This window comes from Urocitellus parryii, chromosome 16 (assembly GCF_045843805.1).
Source record: "Urocitellus parryii isolate mUroPar1 chromosome 16, mUroPar1.hap1, whole genome shotgun sequence".
NCBI lineage: Eukaryota > Metazoa > Chordata > Mammalia > Rodentia > Sciuridae > Urocitellus > Urocitellus parryii.
In genome coordinates this window covers 4287907-4312967 of record NC_135546.1, presented here as the reverse complement: position 1 = coordinate 4312967, position 25061 = coordinate 4287907, and the positions used below count along the sequence as shown (strand labels likewise).

At 48.5% G+C, this 25061-nt stretch overlaps 1 protein-coding gene across 2 annotated transcripts in view; it reads left to right on the top strand.

Moving 5' to 3' along the window:
- The window catches only part of Pdzrn3 (PDZ domain containing ring finger 3), a 199310-nt gene that overhangs the window by 14058 nt on the left and 160191 nt on the right, over positions 1-25061 (top strand). For both annotated transcript variants that reach the window (XM_026392660.2, XM_077793432.1), the window contains exons 2-3: positions 2114-2200; positions 8355-8462. In XM_026392660.2, the coding sequence (XP_026248445.2) occupies positions 2114-2200; positions 8355-8462 (195 nt within the window). The remainder of the gene's footprint in view (positions 1-2113; positions 2201-8354; positions 8463-25061) is intronic.

The following is a 25061-nucleotide window of genomic DNA, read 5'->3' as shown; positions in this document are numbered from 1 at the left end:
ATTTTTGCTGTTGTTGTTTTTCAATGATAAATGGATAAATGGTCATTTTTTATTTTAGAGGATTTTTGTAATTAATGGTTAGACTCTTGTGAAATTTTTTTGGGAAGGGTACTGGCAATTGAACTCGGAGGCACTCAACCACAGCCCTATTTTGTATTTTATTTAGAGTCAGGGTCTTGCTGAGTTGCTTAGCACCTCACTTTTGCTGAGGCTGGCTTTGAAATCCTGATCCTCCTGCCTGAACCTCCTGAGTTACCGGGATTACAGGCGTGCATCATGCACCCGGCTTCACATGAAATTTTTAAACAGGTTTTATTCTTCTGTGTATGAACTAGTCATAAGGACATGATGACCTGTGATTACTAAGAACTATAGTCAGTAATAATAATAATGTATTATAATTTCAGAGGGGGTTATAGGGATTGATCCTAAAGGTACTTTACTACTGAACCATATCCCCAGCCTGCTGTCCCCCCTTTCCTTCCTTCCTTCCTTCCTTCCTTCCTTCCTTCCTTCCTTCCTTCCTTCCTTCCTTCCTTCCTTCCAGACCCTCACTAAGTTGCTGAGACTGGCTTTGAACTTGCGATCCTCCTGCCTCTGCTTCACTGGGATTAGAGGCTGCGACACCCTCCCCTGCTTTAATAATCTTGTAGAGATTGAAATATAATACCAGAGAAGCACGCGGAGGCAAGTTTAGAGTGGATAATAGAAGTTTATTAAAGGACAGCAGAAAAGACTTGTCCTGGAGGAAGAAGGGGACCCAAGAGGTGGAAATCCGGTTGTCTCTCCATTTTATAGTTTTTGGTGATGGAATGTAGATGGGAAGGCCCGAAAGGTTGGGACACAAGTGAGCCAAAGAAGTAATCTGGGCAGGAAGGACTTCATTAACACTTCTTTGGGATGGGCTATCTTCAAATCTTCTGGGGCTGTTCATTAACATTTCTTTGGGATGGACTTTGGGCCTAGGGCTTTTCTTGGGGCTTCATTAACATTTCAAGAGTTGCTCAACTTTTCTGGGAATTCATTCTCAACATGGCCTCCATTTTAGATCTCACTCGATGTTAGACCCGATTTACCTAACTACACTGACTACCTAACTTTAAATCTGGCTTCATTTTGATAAGTGTTTAATACCTTGTTTAATCAGAAAACATTAGTGAAGCAAAGGCAGCTGGTATTCAGTTCTCTCGAGGTCTCCTCCATGTAGCTGGAGATATTTCACAGGTGTATTAGTTCCCTGCAGCTCTCAAAGGCTGTAGAGCAACAGGTGGTACAAAAGGTTCACTCTGCTTTAAAAAAAAATTTTGTTTTATTGATTTATTTTTTATGTGGTGCTGAGGATCCAACCTAGTGCCTCACAAGTGCTAGGCAAGCTCTCTGCCACTGAGCCCCAGCCCCACTCTGCTTTTATTTCTCTGCTGCTTTTTCGACTGTTGGAGCTTGTGCCAAGTCCACCTCTGCTAGTTTGATTTAAAGGGTATCGTGCTGCCCAGTCTTCAGCAGACTGTTTTGTGTTAAAAAGCTCTTTATTGCAGACCTATTAGACAGGAATGACTTTGGGAAAATGTCTCCTCCCCCTTTTCCAAAGATTCAGGATTTTCTGTTTTCCCTCTGTGTCTGCATCTGACTTTTTCTGCGCCATCCCTGCCCCCCCCCCCCCCCCAGATCTCCACCAGAGATGACCATTGATGGGCCATGCATGCGCTCCAACTTCTGCAGGGGGCTGCCGCTTGAACCTTTCAGGTCTCAACATGAATGCCACCATTGAGAAGGGCCAAGGAACAGAGTCACCATCTAGATGACCAGTGTCCAGTGGGCAGGTCAATAGAAGAGGGCATTGCAGACAGCAGGGCAGTCTTGTTAGGAGATGTTCGCTGGGCATTTTTATGTGGTCATTCCAGGGCCAGGAGGTATCTGGACATGGTTGGAATCTTCAAAAGACAGGGCAAGAGTTGGAGGTTGGATTTCAGGAATTTCATTGGTTAAACTTCCTAAGAGATAAAGGGTTTCTTAAATGATTAGCTCTGGCTGTCCCAAGTCCACTTCTAAAGAAAATCCCTATCTTCAGTTTCCTGTTTGTAAATAACCACATGGACTCATTTGTCCCCTGTAGGGTGAAGAAACCAGAAGTCTAACTCTTGTCTTGCACCGGGACTCAGGCTCCCTGGGATTCAATATCATCGGTGGCCGGCCCTGTGTGGTATGTTAATTACTAAATGTGTTTTCCCTTCCCCGGGGTAGCTGGAGGAGAGGCCGGGGTTTGAGGGATGTGTGTATGGTGGGGTAAGGATTGGAAGCCCTGGTCACTTCTCTCTGCTCTCCGTGATTAGAGTTCACTGTATGTCACCGTCTTCACACAGGGTTTTTTCTTTTGCTCTAGACTTCTGCAAGATGGCAGCTCATTCTTTGTTTCTCATTTGGGGTGCATTTTGGTTGAGCTGGATGAAGGTGTGCGAGGGGGTGCAGATGGAACTGAATGACCCAGCCACCCCCTGTCACCAAGCTGGACAGGGACTGCCACTCTGTCTGTTCCTCCTAGGTCAGGGATGGTCCCCACCCATGGGTCTTCGCCTCCCTTGACCTGTTCTGCCCATTCATCCTCAGCTTCTGCCCCAGAAAGAAGAGGCCAGGGGTTGGGGCTATAGCTCAGTCGGTAGAGTGCTTGCCTTCCATGCACCAAGGCCCTGGGTTCAAACCCTAGCACCCCCCCCCCCAAAAAAAAAAGGCCAAAGTCACCTCTGTCACTTTAACCTGCAGGAAAACGGCTGCAGAGAGGGCCCCCAGGGAGCAGCAAGGGACATGTTTCAGGGTATCCCCTGTCGAGGGGGATTGTCTTGACAGTGAACCATCTCTTGCTCTTCTGTGCCCATTTGCTCATTTGTCAACTCGAATTAATTGAAAGAAAGGAAAAGAAAAATGAAGTTTGTTGGCCAGGCGTGGTGGTGCACACCTGGAATCCCAGCAGCTCGGGAGGCTGAGGCAGGAGGACCATGAGTTCAAAGCCAGCCTCAGCAACTGTGAGGCGCTAAGCACTTCAATGAGACCCTGTCTCTAAGTAAAATACAAAATGGGACTGGGGATGGGGCTCAGGGGTCGAGTGCCCCTGAGTTCAACCCCTGGTACCACTGCCCATTTAAAAAAAAAAAAAAAAGATTGTTTGCTTGTTCAATAACAAGCAAATAACAAGAAACAAACATTGAGCACAGGTTGTGTGCTAGCGCTGGAGGTCCAGCAACACCAGGGAGCAGGGGTCCCTGTGGGCATGGTGTTTGTACCAGGCAAGAAGCAGGTCAGTGCAGTCAGTTTTTCCAGAGAACAGTAAGGAGGGCTGGGAGGGTGGCGTACCATCAGCTAGGTTAGGAAAGATCGTGGGCAGAAACCTAAAGGATGAGAAGATGCCAGCCTTGTGGCCATGGGGAGCAGTCCCTGCTCTCACAGAACTCTCATCTAGATGGGGACTCACATCCTCGGTGGGGCAGAAGACTTCCCTGTCCTTGCTGTAGGATCTGTGCTGGAACTAACTAGGCAAACCGGGGGCCACTTATCCCCAGAGAAGGAGGTGTCCTGGGGAGGATCCATTGCAGCTGAGTTTTGAAGGATGCGTAGGAGTTCACTGGCTCAGAGGACCATATTCTTTGGTACAGTTGAGCCCTGTGAACTATAAAATAAATCAATTATATTGAGTTAGCTAGAAAATGTATCTATACTATTGAACCAGTGTGTTAGGTTCCTCTACGGATTGCAGGCACAAGGGAGGATTCTAAACAGCAAGGTCAAATGTGACTCTGAAGCCACATCCCCATCCCTTTTCATTTTTTTATTTAGGGACAGGGTCTCACTGAGTTGCTTAGAGCCTCACTAAATTGCTGAGGCCGGCTTTGAACTCGTGATTCGCCTTCCCAGCCTCCTGAGCCCCTGGGCTTGCTGGGGTGTGCCTCCATGAGTGGCTCACCTACCCATTTTTGAAGACCACTGAACTTGAAAATGGCGAACGGCCTTGCTGTGGGGGCTTGGCACCTCACGTGAGGTCCAGAGCAGGGAGAGTACTGCGAGTTAGGGAGTTGGGGGGGAGTGGGTGAGGCTGGGCAAGGAAGCGTCAGAAAGAGGCCTGGAGAAGGAAACTGGCCTGATCCCCAAAGGCCTGGTAAGTCCCGTGGTCTGGGGCTTGAATTGGCTAAGGCAGCGGGTGTCCAAACAGTCCAAACCGCAGTCGCAATCCAGGGAGTGACATGAAGAGATTTATGCTTAAATAGACTTAGCTTTTGGCCAAAGCTATAGTTTCAAAAGACAAAAAAGGTTTTATTATTAAAAAATGGCAGTTTAGTTGGAAGTGATGTGCTCATTAAAATGACGAACATTAGCTGTCGTAGACACAGCGTTAGTACTGAGGGTGCGTTAGAGGTAGGAAGGTGAGCAGGAGCAGAGGGCCTTCCCCTTGCCAAACCCCAGGGACAGGCAGACAGGTTCTGTGTTCCCCTCTTATCTCTGTGGTACTCTTAAGAAACTGCAGAGTACCAGGTACGGTGTCATCCCAACAGCTCCGGAGGCTGAGGCAGGAGGATCATGAGATCAAAGCTAGCCTCAGCAAAAGCGAGGCCCTAAGCAACTCGGTGAGACCCTGTCTCTAAATAAAACAGGAAATAGGTCTGGGGATGTGACTCAGTGGTCGAGTGCCCCTGAGCTCAATCCCCCTCCCCCTAAAAAAGAAGAAGAAAAAAAGAAACCGTAGAATCATGCAGCTTGGCATATTCTTCTTTTGACTCTTTACAATTGGCTAACCTCCAGGCTGCGTGTCCTTGTGCAGTCTGGTCTAGTCCTTGTAGCCAGGGATCAGCCCTCCCGAGCTTTGGAAGGCCAAGAAGCACACTGGGTCCCTATGTCCAAGCAGGTGGCCCCAGGAATCCAGACAGGGGTCTTGGATCCACATTCTTTAGGTGACAGCTTGCAGGCCACCCAGCAGGGACCACAGTCGACTCTTCCAAAATCACCTTTGCCACACTTTGTCCTCCTTCCTTTGTGCGTCCATCTTACCAGTTTTAAGAGACAATGTCAATAAACTGAGTCACTTCACTTGTTAGATGTGTAAGTCTTTTGCAGCTAAAAGAGCCCAAATGAGGAGGACCATTTTCTGCCTCGGTTCTAGCCACATCAGAGCGGTGTCCGCAGGTCGCAGAGGTCAGACTGTCCAGGGTTAGCTGCTGTTGAGAAACCTGATGGGCTTACTGATGTCACCCAGCAGGGTGGCTGGTTTCTGAGCCTGGTCCAGTGACAAGCCCCTTTTCACCAAGAATACTTTTCTTCTTTGTGCCTAACAAAGGGCGTATTTCGCATTCTTTTCTTTTTCCTATAAAAAGGTGACATAAGGATAAGCCAGTCCTGATTTCATAGATTGCCTGAATGTTCTCCACTTATGTACTCCACTTATGCAAGAACTCCGTGTCTACCCTCCAGAGGAGAGTTTGCTGTGATGGTTTTAAGAGCTTGTCCTGATTCACAGAAACAGCATACTGAACTCTAAATGTATTCCACGCTGGGGCCTGGAGAATCTAGCAGGCCGTTGGGTGCCTAGTAAGGAGCCGAGATGAGCCATGATGCACACGTGTGGCTGGGAACGGAAGCAGGGGGCAGTTCAGACACAGAGGTGTCCCAAGCACTCCTGCCAGGGTGCTAGTCCTAGACTCTCTCAGCCCCACACAGTGACAGCAGCCTGGGGGATCGACCCCTCGCACAAGCCTTGGGCAGGTGTTCTATGTCCAGTACCTGGGGTGAGAGAAGTCCCATTCATCTTTCTTTTACCCAGGCCAGCAAAACAGATCCCCAGTCCTGTTAGTTCAACTTGATAAATAGCTCTGACTTAAAATGTGTTAGGCAAGGAGCCAAACAAACTAAAAATAAAGGCATGTCCTTTGAAGAGAAAAATCTATCAAAAATGGACCTGATCAGGTTTTCTTCGATTCTGTGCCTTTTGTATCTAGTCCTCAGCAGCTCCCCCCCTCCCCCACGGGCTTTGTGGAGCCTCGGTTCTGGTGCTTGGTTTTGCTTGCTCCAACTCTCTGATTTTGGTTGGATCTTTCTAGTCTCTCTTAGAATAATTGTGTGCAGCGTGGCATTTTGTAAAACACACCAAAGCCAAATTTTCATTCCCCTGTCTGCTGTTCTTCTCCAGCCAAGAAATGTAAAGTGGTTCCATCAAAGGAAACAAAAGATTCCTTTTCATATGATATATCGACATCAGCTTTTAGGGAACACAGCCATCTTCGTAAATCCTTGGTGGTCCAATAGGCTGTTCAGGTTCCTGTATGGGGATATTGCACACGCTGCAGTGTTGGAATTCTGAAGCCTGTGTATGTTGAGTTTTCTCAGTCTGGCATGTGCAAGAGAATTATTCTAGCCTCAGTATGAAACCAAGCTATGCTGTTCTGTAGTTGTGTGTCCTTGGATAAGTAACTTGGCCTCTCTGAGTCTCGAGTTTTTCAACTGTGGAGTGGATGTACTGGTATTTACTGCCTGTGGTTATTGGGAAGACTAAATGACACCCATAGAGGGCTCACTGCATATCTGGTTCCTAGTGTGTCTCAGTAAATAGAAGTTGCTGTGCAGCTCTGTCTCCCATTTGAGATGTGCATATAGGGGCAACCCAGATGCGTTGGGACCAGTGCAGTAGTTAGGCTGCCATGGGAGGGAGAGGCAGTAGATACTCAGATGGTAGAGGGTTAGCACTCGGGGCCGTGCAGAGCGCTGTGCAGCTTGAAGAATGCCTTCCAGGATAGCTGATCCAACACAGCACCCACAGTAATCCCGTGGCCCTTCTCTTGAAAGAATGTTGATGGAATCCAGATGGCAGTTAGAAATGTATCTTTGTCATGTGGGATGAATGTTGGGAAGAGCACTTAATGCTCATTTTAGGTTGCGATTTGGGTTTCTTCTGATGAATCATAACATTTGAGAGAGAGAGAAAAAACACATATACTTGTGTGCATGAGTTGTTGGGGGCTTGGGGGCACTGAGGAAGGTATTTTTCCAGCCTTGGTTATTGCTGATGGATTTGAAGGGTAGATTTAACCACATAATCATCTCTTCCCCTCTTTAGAATATAGTTTTTTTTTTCCTGTTTAAAAAGGAAAATGTTGTATTTTCATCGTTATTTTTTGGACCATGGCATTTTTATATATTTATATGCAGAGTTAGTATTATAAAATAGATCTTCTTATGCTGTTGTGGGAAGGAATGTGCGGTGATGAGAGACGTTGGAGTTTCTGCAGAGCATCCTGAGCTTGCTTTTCAAATGATCTCGTTTGGAAACGATACATGCTTCTACCATTTAATTGATAAATCCATCTGTTAATCACTAGAAATGTAATCCACACACTTGGAGGGAATTCATTGCCGTGCTGTTTGGAAGGGGGTTGGAGAACGAGTTGGGAGGGTTTTAAAAGCATGTTGGAGCCACTCGACTGTAAGCAGAAGGGGGATCTGAGCAGTGTCATCTTTCCCAGAAGGCTCCAGTACTGAGGTTTCACTCAAAGGTCTAAAGGGATTCGAGGAAGCTGCAGCTGAGAACCGCCCAGGATTGGGCGGCATGGTGCACATCAGAATGAAGCTCGGATACCTGTCTTCTCAAATAGGTTATTAGATCTCGACAAGCTCAGGGATACTCGGTACTGGTGAGGATGTGGAAAAATAGTAATAACTTATGCCTCCTTTTAAAGTACCACTCTCTGGAGGGCAGCTCAGCCATGTCACTCAACTGCACGCATTCAGCCAACAATTTTCATTGCTCGGTTTGTACTAGCAATGATGTTTGGCACTAGATTTTAGAATCTAGGTTGGCACTCTTACTGTCGCTCCTAACAACTGGATCGCTCTGGATTCTGGGGCACCTTGCAGCTGCTTCAAAGAGCAGAGTGGGGATGGGGCTGTGTGTGTAGCTCAACTCAATTCCAGTGCCACCAAAAAAAAAAAGAAAAAAATAGGGCGGACATGGTCGTGTGATTGATGGTGGAAGAGCTCCAAGATTCTAGAATTAAGTGAGAGAAGGGCATAAAAATTGAAATTGCATAATCCCAGTTGCATGCATGACAAACAAGTATTTAAGAAGGTGGTGCATTAAAATATTTTGGAAAACATGCATAAAACGAAGAAGACTCTCCATGGGGAAGTAGGATTTTGGTTTGGAAGTGGCGGGATTTTTGCTGTACTTGAGATGGCTCACCGTGGGTGTGGGCATATTTTAGTCTAAGACCAATTAGGGGAAACCAGCAGCTTTTACCCGATTGCCACTTTGATGAGCGAGGAGTGTGCGGTTTTTTTACCCTCCATCCTCATATTCACGTCTTTGCTTTCTTAACCCAAAGGACAATCAAGATGGCTCATCCAGCGAGGGAATCTTTGTGTCCAGAATAGTGGAGAGCGGGCCGGCGGCCAAGGAAGGAGGCCTGCAGATTCACGACAGGATTATCGAGGTAAGTGATGCTGGCCAGCGTCTTTGAACAGGCCGAACGTCCTTGCCTTTTGATTCTGGCTCGCAGCGCGATGCTTGGTCGGGGAGGGAGGCCTCAGGCCTGCCGGACGCCTGGGCAGGAGGTGTGCTTCTCTGAGGGTTGCGCCGGAGCAGGGGGCTCGTTGAGTGCTGTGGTGTGAAGTTGTTGCATATAGAGAAGCAGATGGTGAGTGTGTGTTCATGGCCCGCTCCTTCCCTGCATGCCTGCATCTGATTCGTATGCTCTGTTTGGGCTCTGTGCAGAACTGTTGGAGAGCTGGATGTTGGTTGGGACCGGATGGGTGGTCCCCGCTGTACCTACCCTTGTGGCCGCACTCAGATTGGTCACTGGGATGTGATGGTGTCGGCTCTGGAGCTGGAGCCCACAGGGTACCGTGGCTTTTGCACCCTCGTTGCTGTCCTCTCTGCCGTTTGCCTGTTGTCACTGGTCACCCAGGGGTGAGTGGTGAGGGTAGGGTCCCCTCCCATCCTCGCCAGGTTTCCCTTCATTTGCACTTCAGACTTTGGCACACAGGCTTGGGTCTGCGCTGGGGGAGGTGGCTCTCTGGGCCCTCCCATGCCATCCTTTGGAATAGATGTGGGCAATGTCCCAGGGGTGCTCTGGGTTGCTGAAGGAAGAACATCCCTCGTTGCATCTTTTGGGCTCCATTTGCAAAACTTGATGTACGTGGCTACATTTTTTTTGCTGTTTGTTGTTGTTGTTTGGCTTCATTTTGATTTCTCTTTTAATGGGTACACCCACGGCTAAATATGTTGGGCCTTCTATTAGGGAGAGAGCAAATAAGAGTGTCCAAGATGATACCCTGGATCCCACAAGAAACTCGCCCACGGGCCGTGGTCGTGATACAGTGCATCAGACAGGAAACCAGGAGAACAGCCCCGAGACTGTGGGCGTCTGTTGTTCCAGACACGTTTGTGGAGTGTCTGCATTTCCTCAGTGCTTTTGTGGCTCCTTCCAAAATGTGGGGTTGGACCGAGTGGGAGCTTGACCATGAGCTAAGCCATAAGTGGGGTTGCGTCAGCCTGGCGTGTGGCCATGAGCTTCTCTGGGGAAAGGAACTTCCAGAAGACGGAACACTCTGGACCCGTTCTGCCAAGTGCAGTGCAGGGAGTGGAGGTGATTCATATCTTCAGCACCACACAGGGAAAGGGACCTGGATGATGGAGGCTCAAGGGTCTCTCCTGCCAGCGGGTGGCTGCAGGCTGTCCCTTAGGTATTCAAAGGGTACTTGATTTTGTCTTAAGGACAGTGGGAATATTGTTGCATGCCCGTTGACTGTCACTGGGGTCCTTAAACTTGGAACTGTTCTTGCCTCGAGTTTGAGGGTTACTCTTTGTCCTTCCCAGGTCAGGGGAATGGATTTTCCCTAACAGGAATTTGCTTGGGCAAGAGCCCGTTTCTAAAGAACTCAGATGCATCAAATGACTCTTTCAGAGAGCGAACGCATTTTCTGAGACTCTGGTTCAGAAAGATAAGTGCAACCTCTGTTGCCAAGGGTCTGCTGGAACAGCCGGTCTCTCTGAGTAATGGAATGTCATTGCTCTTGTGTTTTGCAAATGAGAAAACTACAGCTGGGCAGGATTTTCTCTTGGCAAAGGGATGATCTGTATTTGAAATGTTCAGTACGGTTTCTGGTAAGTCACACTCCCCTCTTGGACGGTATGTAAAATATTAATCATGTTCCAGTGTTGAGATGGGAAGGGGGGTGCTCACAATAGAGAGAGGATCTCTGCGTAATTGCAATTGACACACCGTGCCCTTCCCAGGCAAGTTCTAATCTCTTTTGACAGGATACAGTGATTCCCATGACTGAAAATATGTTCTTTGGTTCACCTCATCTGTGTCTGAGTGTATGCCAGGGGCCATGAATTCGATTGGTTTACGTGTGTGTTGGTATGTGTGTGTAGTGGGTGTAGGAAGTGTGGGTGAGTGGGTGGGGGGGCTCAGCATTGACAAGAGTCGGAGGTGCTCTTGTTTTCTACCACATACTTCAGGGGAGCTGCCAGATCTCCACCGTGAGAATGTGAATTCTTGCAAGATCCTGCTTATATTAACTCCAGAGAGGCAGATGGGTGTCGTCCTGTGCTCTGACGGGGCTGTGTCTCCTGAACCAGAACACGGGGCCTCAGCCACATCAAAGCCAGTCCCAACACCCACCCCCACCCCAGTTTTTGTAGAGCAAATATTTTAAAATGCCACTAAAGCCATTATGAAAAAACATTCACAAATAACACACACACACACACACACACACACACACACAGAAATGTAAAAATGTCGACTGCCAAGTAGTAGAAAAATAAAAGGAGATGGCTTCTGATAGTGGGTCAGTGTGTCAGCTCTGGGTACCATGGCTTGGGACACTGACAGACGCTGTGTCTCTGTGAGGGGACAAGGTGGGGTGCCAGCTGCAGGGTGTGGGAGGGCGGTGCTGGCAGCTCGGGCACCCCGAGTGGCCACCCAGGTCACATGTTTCCGCAGTGGTGAACTGGTCACGGTGGAGTTCTTGCCCAACCAAGTACAGTCTTCTTTTGATTTATAGGGAAACCACATTTCTAGAACTCACTCTCTCCCTCTCTCTCTCTCTCTCTCTCTCTCTCTCTCTCTCTCTCTCTGATAAAATATACATAATATGCAGTTGGCTATTCTAACCATTTTTTTTTAAAGAGAGAGAATTTTAATATTTATTTTTTAGTTTTTGGCAACAACATCTTTGTATGCGATGCTGAGGATTGAATCCGGGCTGCACGCATGCCAGGCGAGCGCGCTACCACTTGAGCCACATCCCCAGCCCCAATATTCTAACCATTTTTAAGTGACAGTTCCTTGGCATTAAGTTCTTTCAGATGTGGTGTAACCAACGTCACCATCCACGTCCAGAGCACTTCCATCTTCCCCAGTTGAAACAATGCACCCAGGAAATATTAACTTGGCTCACCCCCCCGCCCCCCGCCAGCTCCTGGCGACCTGTCCCCATCAGTTTGACAGGTACCTGGAACCGGGCCACATTGGCAGTTTTGGGTCTGGCTCATTTCACTGGGTGCTGTGTCCTCCAAGTTCCTCTGTGGTGCGTGTCTCAGGCTTTCCTTTTCTTCAAGGCTGAGTAATGTTCCCGTGTCTGGATATATATTGCTTATCAGTTCGTTCATGGATGGGCACTTGGGTTGATTCCACTTTGACTGTTGTGGGAAAATTGGCTTTGAACATGAGCGTACAATCTCTGTGTATTTCAACTGGGGAAAAGCCCTTTATGCTGTTGTGTGAGACAGACCCTGAGCCGGGTCTGTCTCCCGGGATTTGAAATTTGTGCTGAACACGGAGCCATTCCTTATGGCAGGGGTCTGTGTGCATGTGAGGACTTCTGTCACCTCTGGTGCCTGCACCACCCATCACTGTGATGGTGGAAAGCCCCCCTCCCCCAGATTTTCAAAGCTTCCACTGACAGGGCTGTGAGGAGAACCAGGGGTACACATTTGTCTAGCTCCAAACCTCAAGGCAGCAGCCGGGACAGAGCTGTCCCCTTCCTGTCTTCTGAGACTGCATGATGGCCAACTGCTGGGCCCCTACCTGGGAACTCCTGAGGCCTGGGAGGGAGCCCTGAGCTGGCCTGTGCTAGATCTGGGGATGGGCGTGCCAGGCCCCTTTGGATCAAGTGCCCTCTAGGCCACGTGGCGCAGGGAGCCTGAGCTGGCCACTGGCACTTCGTGTCCCATCTGCCCTGGTCCTGTGGGCAGACTCTCGTCCTGCCTCAGAGCTGGCTCTTGACAAATGGCAAGTTCCCACCTACTGTCTGCTTTGGGGCTCTGTTCTGGGTCTTCTCTGTCCCCCCATACCTCTTAGCTGCCCCAGGCCTTTTTCGCAGCTTCTGACCCTGCTTCAGATTGCAGGTACTCAGTGGCTATTTGGAAACTTAGTTTCTCTACAGTATCTTTTATTTGTTTATTTTACTTTTTTGCAATACTGAAGATTGAACCCAGGGGTGGTTTACCACTGAGTTACACCACAGCACCTCCCCCCAACACCTTTTTTTTCTTTTTTTTTTAAACTGTGAGACAGGCTGTCACTAAGCTGCCCAGGTTGGCTTCGAACTCTCGGAGGCTGGCCTTGAGCTTGGCCATCCTCCTGCTCCTGCCTCTGGTGTCCCTGGGATGACAGGTGTTCGCCCCCGTATCTGGCTCCACAATGTCCTTTAGACCCCGTGGGAAATGGTAACTGCCCCAGTGGTTTTTCTGCTTCTGAGCCTGCTTTCTGAACTATCTGTGAAAGCCCTCAGTGCCCCGCAGAGTAGTTACAGGAGTGGGCTTCTATTCTTTCAAGAAGTTTGAGACCTTTACTTTGGAGGAATCGTCCCAGTGCCCAACGCATGGCTAATCCATCCAAGCAGATTTCCTCACCAGTGTGACGCCTTTCCCTGGGGCACGGCTGTCCACTCTAGCCAGTCATGTTCCACTGTCAGTACTACCCTGGGAAATCCTTTGGGGAGGTGGCACGTCGGGAACATGGCATCTCACAGCCAGTCCAGCCGGCTGGTCCAGCACTTACTCAGTGGCTGCCTCTGCAGTTAACTTCCATGGGGAGCTGTGAGTGTCGTGACCACCTCACTTGGCAACACCCTAGGAAAGCCAAGACTTTCCAAGAGACCAGAAACCTCACCTGGAGGCACATGATGCTCGCTATGTCGCTCTCGGCTCTCTCGCCACACAGTCTTTGTTGGCGTGGCCTGCCTGGAAGTTCATGCCCTTGTGCTCCCTCTCTGTTGGGATTCTTAAGGATACAGAGCTGCCATCCACAACTGCATTTTCTGCTGTTCTTCAAAAGGCTGTTGTGAGGGGGAGAAGGGAGCTTTCCCTGTGTTGGGCTCCTTGCCCTTAGTGTTAAATGACTCCCCTTAGCAGATGTATTGTTCTGCTTCGAGGCAGAGAACTGGATTCTCTGGGTACAATGAAAGTGAGATGTAAGCCCCCCGGCCCCCACTTCCCCAGTTCCCAGTAACTGTTCCCCTACCAGCTTCTGTAAATGCACATTCATCTCCAAAGCACTGTGATTCACACACCCAAGGATCTGGTCACCAAAGCCCTGGCACCTCCGAGGCTGGGCTATCAACAGTCATTCTCTTCTGCATGCTCTTTGTTGAGCTGGTCTTGAGCTGGTCTGTCATTGCTAACAAGGTCCCCTGCCCAGGAGAAAGGATTAGCGTCTCCTCCCTCCCAGAGCCAGGCTCCCTTTAGCAGACTGAGCCCCCCTGCAGCCCCCCGCTTGTTATTGTTAGGTGGGAGGGTAATGTCCCGAGCCCAGGTCCGCTGCAGAGTGGCATGTGAGGGAACCGGGCGGGCGTTTTATTTAAAGATGGAAGGGCCACGCTTTTTCCTTTAATTTTATTTTGACATAACTTCCCACAGGCATGGATGCTGGTCCACTCTTGACCCAGATATTAGCATCTACTCTGTTTATCCTTCTCTATCTACTCCCCCTCCATTTTTTTTTTTTTTAAAAAGAAACAGAGTGTTATCCTGCATAAGCACAGGAGAGTTATCTAAGCCAGGAAATTAATGGTGCTTAATTAGCACTGTTACCTAATCTACAGAATGTATTCATAATTCACCAGTAGTCCCCATAATGTCCTTTAAGGCAAAAGAAAATCCATTGTCATGACTTTTATTCATCTTTCATGTTTCTTTGGTCTTTTCCTTAGAACGATTCTCAGTTTCGTCTTCTGTGCCTCTGATTATTTTATTTACTCAGCAGTGCTGGGGATTGAACCCAGGGTGCTTTACCCCTGAGCTCTGCCTCAGCCCATGCTATCCTTTATGTTGAGGCAGGGTCTCACCGAGTTGCCCCGGTTGGCCTTGAACTTGGGTTCCTCCTGCCCCAGCCTCCCTAAGTAGCTAGGATCACAGGTCTGTGACATGGTGCCTCTGGTGTTTTTAGACTGCAGCCAGATCTTTTGGCAAACAACCCTGTGATTGAATTTTTCAGAGGTTTTTTCCTGCCCCTGTTCTGCAGTAAGCCTATTTTCCAGGGAGCTGCAGCTCATGGCCTGGGCACTGGTGCAGAAGTGTCTGGGTGTCTGTCTCTTATGAGATGCCACGTCCACAGCCTCTCTCCAGCAGAGCACCTCCCATTCCTGCCTACTAGAGTTTCCATGGTGTCCACACAGGGTGCTTCAGCAGGAGCGCTAACTGCAGAGAAGTCTCACATGTACCCTTGTGACCGTTCCTTCACAGGAGTTCATTAAGAAAGCATTTTAAAATAGAGAATACCTCAGAAGTGACTGGTGTCTCGTTGAGTTTCTTGAGTGGTGCTTTAAGACAGAGCCAGGTGCCTTTTATCACATTTGGAAGGTGTGTTGGGGGTGGCCTGACGCCACTGATGCTGTGAAGTGCGTGCGCCACTGATGCTGTGAAGTGCGTGTCAAGTCAGTTTTTGTGGGAGAGGGCTGGGGGGCCTTGCGCACGGTGCATTCTAGATGAGGATGCTGTGAGGGGGGAGGGCAGGGAGTGCCGGCAGTCAGAATTGGGGCTGGGAATTGCAGAGGGGAAGGCTCAAGGGCAGAGGAGCCGCCAAAAGCTCTGATTGGCAGTGATGCCACTTTCCCTGGGCGCTCAGAGCATGTGCCCCAGGCTGGGCAGCTGCAGCCCTAGGATGGCCTCTAATGAGGGTTAAACGTCCTCTCTCAGCCACAGAGCAGGCGGCTGGTGTGGTTTAGCGCAGAGACCTCCGACTTCTTCCGGCTTGTGTCTTCCTGGCAGTACGTGGAACAGCATGGAGTCTGGGTCCCACCTGCATCCCGCTGCCCGCTGCCACTCTGGATTCTCTTCATTTCTTTCACTGCTGATGGGTATTTGACAGCTCGAAGGAATCAGGAGGACCAAACCCCTCAGGGAGTTTCCTTTTGTGACCGTACCTCTGCCCTCCAAAGGAAAAATTCCAGTCAATTTTTAAAATAAGCTAAATGTCTTCATTTTTAAAATTTTAATATTTGGCAGAATGCTGGTGTGGGAAAAATTGATGGTATTGATTGTTAATCAGAAGATAGTGTTTTTGCTCTTTTATTTTTAATTTTATTATTTTTTGGGGGGTACCAGGGATTGAACTTGGGGGGCACTCGACCCCTGAGCCACCTCCCCAGCCCTATTTTGTCTTTTATTTAGAGACAGGGTCTCACTGAGTTGCTTAGGGCCTTGCTATTGCTGAGGTTGGCTTTGAACTCACAATCCTCCTGTCTCATAGAACAATCTTTGCTACGAAATGTGTGTTTTCAGACATGTTGATGTGAGAACTCATTAGCCAGGTACATGCAACCTGTGTGTCCCCAAAATGATTAGGCGTTGATTTAAAAATACAGAGAAATGAATCATTTAGAGCTATCCCTTGTCATAACTTGTTACAAAATCTTCACGATTCCAGAGTTCTTAGGATAACAGTGGAAAAACAACCAAGGGCAAGTGCACACCACCTTTGGGATGTGCATTGACTTCTCCCTCCAGCCAAAGGAGATGACTGACACCAGGTTAATTTGCAGGGCACTTGGCATCTCCAGTGGTTAAGCCGCCTGGACTCTGGAATAGACGGCTTTAGAAACTTGCATCTGACATTGCTGGCTCCGTGACCTTGGGAAAGCTTCTCTGAGTGTTGCTTTCTTCTGCAAACCTGGGCCGTGTTGTCTGTCCCACAGAGTTGCCATCATGAAATGTTGCAAGCCTCTGGATACTGTAAATTTGGCCCCAGGAAAATTGCCCACAGGGGAGGAGCTGTGTCCCTTGTTCCTGCAGGTCTCTGGGGGCTTGGTCTTGGAGGTCTTCCAGGGAGCCCTCACTTAGATTCTCACGTGGTGGCGTGGTTCCATAAAACTGAAATTACAGTTGCGAACAGACCATTTTAATTTGTTTTGAGGCTTCTTTTTGAAATTAGTGACCCTTTGAATCTGGACCGGGTGAGGGCTGCCGCTTCCTGAGGCCATATAAATCATGATAATTGATCAATCAGGAGTAATTCTGAATTTACGTCCTGGTGTGAACAGCATGGTAATTGATTGCATGTGTGCTGACTTAAGCCTTCTAAAAATAAAGCCCAACAAGTGTGTGTTCAATATCAGCTATTTTTAAAGTGCCAGAACAGATTAGGGTTCCCCTTGTCACATGGACTCCAAGGAATATTGAGATGTTCTTCACATTGTGAAGAACTGGTGTTCCTTGAAGAAAGTCGTTCCTTAAGGTTGTGAGTTTCATTGAATTTCCTTTTAGGGTAACACTTTCATACGTTTGCAATGATGTAATTACAGCAACGTAGAAAAATTGAAAACTACGATAAAGAGGAAAATAGAAGCACTTCTACTGAGCATTATCCTGACAAAAATTATCAGTTAGATCATTTAGCAATGGACAGAGCGGCCTCCATGTTGGAGTACGGTGGAGTACGGTGGGGCATGGAAACTGCATGTGGAACACATAATATTCCCATTACTTCTTTGAAACTTTAGCTTAAATGACTTGGGAGTACCTCAGGATTAAGCAAGATTTTGTTGCAGGATTATTATTAGATTTCTGATGCTTTGTGTCATTCTTCAAAATATCTTGAGTCCTGTTTGCTTATAAGATGATATAAACATAACATAGACACTGGGACTAGAATCTGAGGTTCAAAGAAATGTAGAAGGGAAGAAATGGAGCAAAGAATTTTTTTCCTTATTTTTATTGAAATCTTGAAATTAATATTCTCAGTCGAGCAACATCTTAATTTTTGGTTGTTGTATAAAGATAAGTTGGAGAACTAGAATAAAAAGTCTTTGCTTTTCCCTTTCCTTTTTTGGGGGGGTTGGTTCTGGGGATTGAACCCAGGGGCACTTAATCACTGAGCCACACCCCCAGCCTTTTTGATGTTTTTGAGACAGAATCTTGCTAAGTTGCTGACTTTGAACTTGCAATCCTCCTGCCTCAGCCTCCTGAGCTGCTAGGATGACAGGCTTGCGCTACTGTGTCTGGCTTCCCTTCCTTTTCGAGGACTAATGATATGGTAACAACGTTGTATAGGTTACAGTGTCTCCACTCAAATGCCCTAGCCCCAGTCTTGGTGCCTGGAGGACCTGTCCCCTTTGTGTTAAATTGTAGAGAGATCCGATCGCAGAGAGCAAGGATGCTGGATTCTGAGCTTGATGAAGCTACATTCAGAGAAACCTCATCTTGACCTTCATATTTCATATCCACATCAGTCCTGCTGCTCCTTAGTATTCATAGGCCAGTCTTAATGGACTGTGTTTTGACAAAAATGATTTCTCCAATTACTTTGAGCTAAAGGGCTTGTCCCGATGTACATGTATAAAGGGATCTGTATAGAATCTGGAGGGACGTGTGTGCCTGGGCACGTAAGCACTATTTTGACAGCAGGTCAGCTTGTGCCATTTAACCTTTGTTATGTATGAGACTCAGACAAATTACTAGAGCCCCAGACAAATTGTATGAAGTTTCAAGCTGCTTTGAACATGGTCTACTGTTTATAAGAAATGAAAGAAGAGTCTTTGGGGCAGGTAGTACAACCTAAGGAGGCGGCAAGGGAGTCTTTTTTTTTTTTTTTTTTTGACATCCAGGTTTAGTTACCTGGGATGCACATCCTAGGTAAGCTCAGGTTCCTTTGCCTGGTACATGAAGCCACTCAAGTGAGATGCAGAAGGTCTCCTCCATTGGATTTTGAGCTTAGCACAATATAAAGGGAATTACCCTGATGGAGAGAGAAGAGGATGGAAGGAGGTTGTGTTTGGTTACACAGTTACAATTTTAAGGCATTCAATTATTTGAGCTGTTCGTGACCTTTATTATAAAAGGATCCCAGATCTCAGAGAGCTTTTAGAACTTGGCAAAGATTCAACAGGAGAGAGACATCAGGTGGGCCTCTTTTCATTCTGAATTGTCTCTTTCCAGGCTTGATGAGTGTGATGCATGTAAGAAATACAAGCCAGAAGTATATGAAAATACCGTCACACGGTCTCCTGAGAGAACCCACCATTACACTGCCAAAGATTGCACAGGAGGGTCGCTCATGCAGCTCAGCCATAGAGAGAACTTGTCTAGCTGGTGGGAGGCCCTGGGCTTGATCCCAAGCACAGGGGGAAAAATTATGCAAGAGAGGAAATTAGTCCTTCTGTGTCATGGGGCAAGGGGACAAAAAAACAACCCTTTCATCCAGGGAGTATTCCCAGATTGAGAGGTAGCCAGTCGAGCTAGCTAGCATTTCCTATGGAACAGTAATCCTTCATCACCTGGTCATTTTTTGCCATATATGCACCACCTGTTTAGCTAAACACTTGACATTTTCCTTTAAGCAATGTTAACTTAAATTTATTTTAAAGGGTTAGTGGAAATGGAATTTGTCAGTGTAGGTGGGAAGCCATTTGCACATGCTGTTAATAGAGGATAATTGTAAAAATAGTTACAAGGAAAACAGTAGATTTCAATTCAATGCTTTGCTTGCTGAGAACTGTGATCCTTGAGCTCTGCTTTCTTTTAAGAGCAAAAGTTATTCCTTGTTGTTTAGAAGTTGGGATGGTGACTGGGAGTAGCCCGGGGCAGCGTTTGGGATGAGGGTCCAATTCTGTTTTCCATCTGGGAAAAGCTTTGAGTGTGTTCCACTGTGGAAAGCCATGGCAATGTCCATTGGGGTTGCGTTTTCTGAAGGTGTGTTACACTTAAACTTCAGTTTTTAAAAATGGTGCTGTGAGCACTTAACCTCACATGGAATCCGTTCAGCAGATACAGCCAGCTGATTTGACAGACAGTGAAATGACCTTCTTATTATGCCTCCCAAGGGTCCTCACAGCCCAGCCCAGAGCCACCTGAAATGACGTCCCTGGGAGACACCTAGAGTAATGCAAGTGTTCCCCAAAAGATGCTCCCCAACTCCAGCCTGGTTGTCACTCCATGCTCTGTTCTGAGCTAAATGGTTTGCTTGGTGTAGGAACCAGGAACATTTGGAAATAGGAATCCACTGCAGAGAGAAAGAATCCCATCACTGTCTAAGGATTTCAGAGGCCAAAAGCTAAATGTCAGTGTCAAGGCCAGAAATGGGGAAATTCCTCTTTCATCAACAAAGTTTTGTTTTTTGTTTTGTTTTGTTTTTAATGGCTTTTGGGAAAACTAGGCCATCTGTCTGCATTCCTGTTGTAGGTATGGACCACATACATTCTCTAGCGGACACAGCCCAAAGCCAGGACAGGCTTCTCAGGCTAGACTGCTCTCCAACAGAGCGTTTTGCAGACCTTGGGGTGTTGACGGACAGCAGGAAATACGTTTTTTATGTGACCCAATGTGGCACTCACAGATGGAGTGGGTCTTTTGTACGTGTATAAAAATGGGAAAAAGTTTCATGAGAGATTTATCCTTACTCCTTTCAGTGCAATCTGATAGTGCTCTTTTATCCTGTTTCTTTTAACGTTCTTGGCCACCTACTAAGTTGACTGCAGTGGCCCACGGTTTGAAAACGTTCTGCTTTGGAACCCAGAGCTACAGTCCAGGGCGCCAGCCCATGCCTTTTTCTGATGCTGTACCCTGGAGTCTGTCCCATCTGCTTAAAGCAACTTGGAGTCTCAGCCCTTGCCAAGAGAATGCCTTCAGATTGGATATGAGGATCTATGACGTGTTTGCCAAAAACAAGTTCCCCTACCTGTCAGCCTTGGACTCACGCACTTCCTGCCTAAAGCCAAGTTCATGGGTACTCCATGCCTCCAATGGATGATGGTGTCGGACATTGGGCAGTGGCATCATGGTGTCCTTACCACAGAGGGAGCCATGCCCAGCCTTGGGAAGTCCAGGTGGTTTGAGTGTGGAGGTTTTGGGTTTTTTCTTTTCGGGGGAAGGGGAGAACCAGCAATTGAACTCCAGGACACTCGATCACTAAGCCACATCCACAGCCCTGTTTTGTATTTTATTTAGAGACAGTGTCTCACTGAGTTACTTAGCACCTCACTTTTGCTGAGGCTGGCTTTGAACTCATGATCCTCCTGCCTCAGCTTCCCGAGCCTCTGGGGTTACAGGAGTGTGCCCCTGCACCTGGTGCATGTGGATCTTTGGTGTGCAACGTAGCATCCACCCTCATTAAGGAGATCTGGACCAGCCTGAGGTTTGATGTGGGTGTTTTCCGTGGCACATGCTGTGAGCGTGTTCCAGGTGCTGTCTAGAAGTTTGCGAGTTACACACAGACCTCTGAGTCCACCATCAGTTGGACTCTCCAGTGAGGTCACTCACAAGTATGCAGTTTAGTAGGGAAGGACCAGAGCCTGCCTGGGTGTATGTTGCAGGCAGCAGGACACAGCGGCTGAGCTCGGTGCATCCCCAGTCCCCCAAGCCTAGCAACGTGCCTGGTGCAGGGTCCCATTGGTAGAGTCGCTGCCTGACCCCAGAATAGATTTCTAAGTCACATGATCAACTTCTGAGGGTAAAACAGCAGGCAGGCTAACATTAGAAGCTTTCAAGGCAGGTGACACTGTGTCATGAGGTCTGGGGGACATCCGATACGTTGACAACACCTCCCGCAGACAGGTGGAATCTGCCAGCTGTCCGTACAGGAATAGCAGCAGGTTAAAATAGCTCTCTCGCCAGCGCCAGGAGGAATTCAGGAACAGAGAGTGCCTTTATTTGGAAACACGGGAGAGAACGGCCTTGCCAGAGAAAGCCCTGATTTTGCTTTGAAAATAAAAAAGATAAATGGCATCGCAAGAAAATCAGAAGTTCATTTTCGGGGACTTATAAACTAAATTTTTACAAGAAAGCCTGCCACATTTATGAATTCCAGTCTTTATCTTTTAAGCAAACATTTTTCTTAGTCCTGTCCAGCCATAGGCTTTGGGAAATTGTGTTATTTCTGGTTCACTTGCTCGTTGAGAGACGAGAGTGTGGGTTTCCTTTGGCACTTGTGCTTGGTGCCCACGGAGCTGGGAGCTTTGCCACCATATTTGGAAAATAATTTAACGTTGGCCACCTTGATCTCCTTCTTCCTCAGTGACCTTTGTCTTGCCTGTGTAAGGACAGTTGTGAGGACATAGACTCAGTCCTGAGGGCGCCAGTGCCCATCTCTGTGGCAGCACCCAGATTTCTTCCATGGACATTCAGCCACTCTTGTCGCGATGGAATTTTCGTATACGTTCCAGGAAATGATTCCTTTGCCACCGACGCTTCATTAAACCGAGTTCTCAGGGAAGCCATAAACCACACAGAACGTTCAGAGGGCTTCTGTAGGGGGAAATGCAAAGAACAGAGTTAATCAAAGGCCTCAGGAAGGGTCTTCAGGGCCTCCTGTTCCTAGACGGCACCCGGAGAGACTGGATGATCGAGATCATGGCCAAGGCCTGCTGTGTGTCTGCCAAGGGGTTGGAGATACGTGTCCTCCGCTGAGAGTGGATGGAGGTCCCCATGGAGAGGACGGTGAGCTGAGCACAATGTAAATCTTCATATAACCGAAAGACCCAAGAGAAGGACTTTAGTAGAAATTTCCCGACATGTTTTCTAATCGCCTTGGCTGATGGAAACTTTAAAACCTGAATCCCTAAGCTCAGGATGGTTGGCCTCACGGAGCTTCCCAAACTCTCCGAGGGGCCCCTCCTGTGGGATTCTGTGTGGGCAGCTCACAGCTGGCGGGCTCCCTGGACTTGCATGAAAATGGCTTATTTTGAAGGGTGATAAAAAGGATTTTTCAGAAGGGAAACTATAAATAAATACAGTGCTGGTTTCTGTATCTCTTGGGGTATGGGCTGTGAGTGACCCTTTAGTCACTAAGGTTGCAGGGAGAGGTAAGCGCTCTACAGTGTCAGCGGCTCTTGTTAACCCCTGCGGGGATTTTGAGGGCATTTAATATAGCATTTTTGCTTAGGTCCTAACAGGGATGAGCATATTCATCACAGAACACAGTTCTTCCTCCCTCCATCCCTGAAGTTTGGCAGTGATCATGGAAGACACTGCTGGCACAAGGCAGCCAGGCTCCACTCGTGAAGAGTTCAGAAGCAAAACCAGAGCATTACAAGTGGACACTTGCCCCCGACTCCCCCCACCATGCACCTCACCAGACAGCGGGGATGCCCTGGCCTTATCAAAGGAATAAAAGGGCAGTGGGCTGGACGTGAAAGCGCAGGCGGATTGTTGGTGGTTTCCCGTTGGCGACCACCCTCGTAGCAGAGACCCAGCTTGAGATCTCTGGGAGTTTTAAGGGAACTGGACTGGCATCGTGGCCTAGAGGACTGCAGGGGTGGTGCCCGTGTTGCTAACTGTCTCTGGTTTCTGGAGATTGGTGAGTGACTGTTCTGTGACCACGGGTTGCCTCTGTGCTCAGTAAGCTGGTCATGGGTTCCCACGACTGGAGCCCAGTGTGGGTTCCTTCACTCTGTCCTTGGTAAACGAGAGGCTGTCTGTCATGCACCGTTCCTTGGGGCTCCTACTCCTGCCATGACCTAGTAAGGGAGGAGGTCTCAGACGGGTGCAGGCTGGGACGTTTCCCCGTCCTGTTGGTCTGGTGGAGGGCCGTCGCTTCCTGTGTATAGACTTGGTTTGGGTACTGGAGGGACTCACGGGGATGGGAGGAGACGCGCTCCTGCTGCTGAGTCCCCTTGACCGAGTGTGACTTGATGGGCCTACAGGGGGAGGTGGAGCATCTGGAATGTCACCTGTGGACTGAGTTGGGGCCCACGCATATGTTCCCCTTGGAAAGTCTGGAGACAGGGGCTGAGAATAGGGACTCCCATGGGAGGCTTTTGTGGCCAGTGTGGTTATTCGGTGACAGGTTCCCCAGAGATGCTGAGGTGGAAGAACTTCTTCCTTGGGTTCCTTCCCTGTGGACAGGGTGGTGTCCAAGGCCAGCCAGCCGCTGGGTTCAGCTCCAGCTCACCTGTGCTTCACATGTGCAGCTGCCGGCAGGTGCTCCTCTAGACTTCGTCCTAATGTCGAAGATGAGAAGGGCAGCCCCAGGATCACCAGGGAGGGGTGCTGATGAAATAAGTTACTATGGGGCAAGATTTCAGTGGCTCTTGGAGGAGTTCTGAGACCCAGCAAGGGCTTGACATTGTGATTGTCCCATCTCCGTTGGTGAGCATCCAAAGGGAGCTTGGCGGTCCTCATGGTACCTTGTGTCCCCCTCCCCCAGGCAGTCTGTCCTCATTTCACAAGGGACACCACAGAGGCTCCGGTTAAGTGCCTTTTCGTGTCACCCTCCTGTTTGTTGTTGGTACAGATACACATCTGGCTGTGTCCTTTCTTTTATGTCCCAGGCTTAGTACAGACTGTGCACACACAGTGGTCATTAGAAAGACAGAGACCACCAATTATCACAGCAAACAACCAGCTATTTATGAAATAAGAGTTTAGTTTTAGAAAGTTGGCGTAGGGTTAGGAGATAATGAGAATTTGTACACAGCAAGTCCCGGCAGTGGAAGGAGTGGATTCTGAGGTCTCTTTATTATAGTCTCAATTCTTCTGAGTGCCCCCTGCCCCCCAGAACTATAAAGTGGCGTGGACTGTCTGCGATCGCAGAAACCATAGAAGTTTTAAAGTGAGTCAGACGCGTCTCTGGGCTCTCCTATCCTCTGCCGCTCTCTGAGGCCGGTGCAGCCCAGCCCTCCAGACGCTTCTCCTTGACCCACAAAGACAAGACGTGCGTGTTCACAGGGGACAGCGGCTCCTCCTGGACGCGACTTGGTCACCTCTACATGCATGTGATCCTACTGTCCTTGTTTTTGCTGGGCTTTCCTCTTAGGGTGTCTCACAGGCGTGGCTCGTTGGCTTTGATAAGTACACGTGATTACATCACGCGGATGTGATACGGACTTATCCAGTGGTCACCCGCTGACATCCCCCGTTATTCTGCATTTGGGGGACCTGGAAGCCGTACTGTTTCAGCATCCTTATAGGTATTTTCTGTACCCCTGAGACTTGGCTCCAAGGGGTTAAACATATAATGGACATTCATATGAGTTTAAAAGAAGCATCCACAATAAGTAGATGTTTTAAATCAGAAAAATAAGATACAGTGGGTTAGATAACTGGAAGAGTTACTGACCTACCACGCATATCCCAGGAGTGGCCTCTCGGGTGAACTGGCCATGGGGGAGGCCCTGCTGTCCCTGCAGGAAGCAGACCTTTGGATGGAGTCCAACCCAGTCCTCTCCTCTGTATGTCCAGTTGTCCTCTGGGGGGACATCGCAAGGTCCTTGGAGTGAGGCACAGGCACAGAGGGCTGGGCAGCCCTGCAGCCTCGTCACGGGAGGAAGAGCAGGACGCCAGGGGCTGAGCCACCTCCTGCCTGGGCTGGCACACTGTGGCACCAGGGGCCCTGCATCTGGGGCTGCGTCATCTGTCAAGTTAGAGGTTCTTGGTAACACGGGCACCTGTAAGGACCGGATGAGAGCTCTGGATCTTCTTGCCAAAGATCTCTCTGGCCACGGTGTCTCCTCTGCCCTCTCATCCTGCCCGTTCTTCAGCTGTTTGTAGGGACCTAGACCAGGCTTTGAACATCCGTCCCCTCCCTCGGTCCAGACCAACTATGTCCTCCATGGGCTGGGTTAACGAGCACCCATAGGGGCCCTTCACA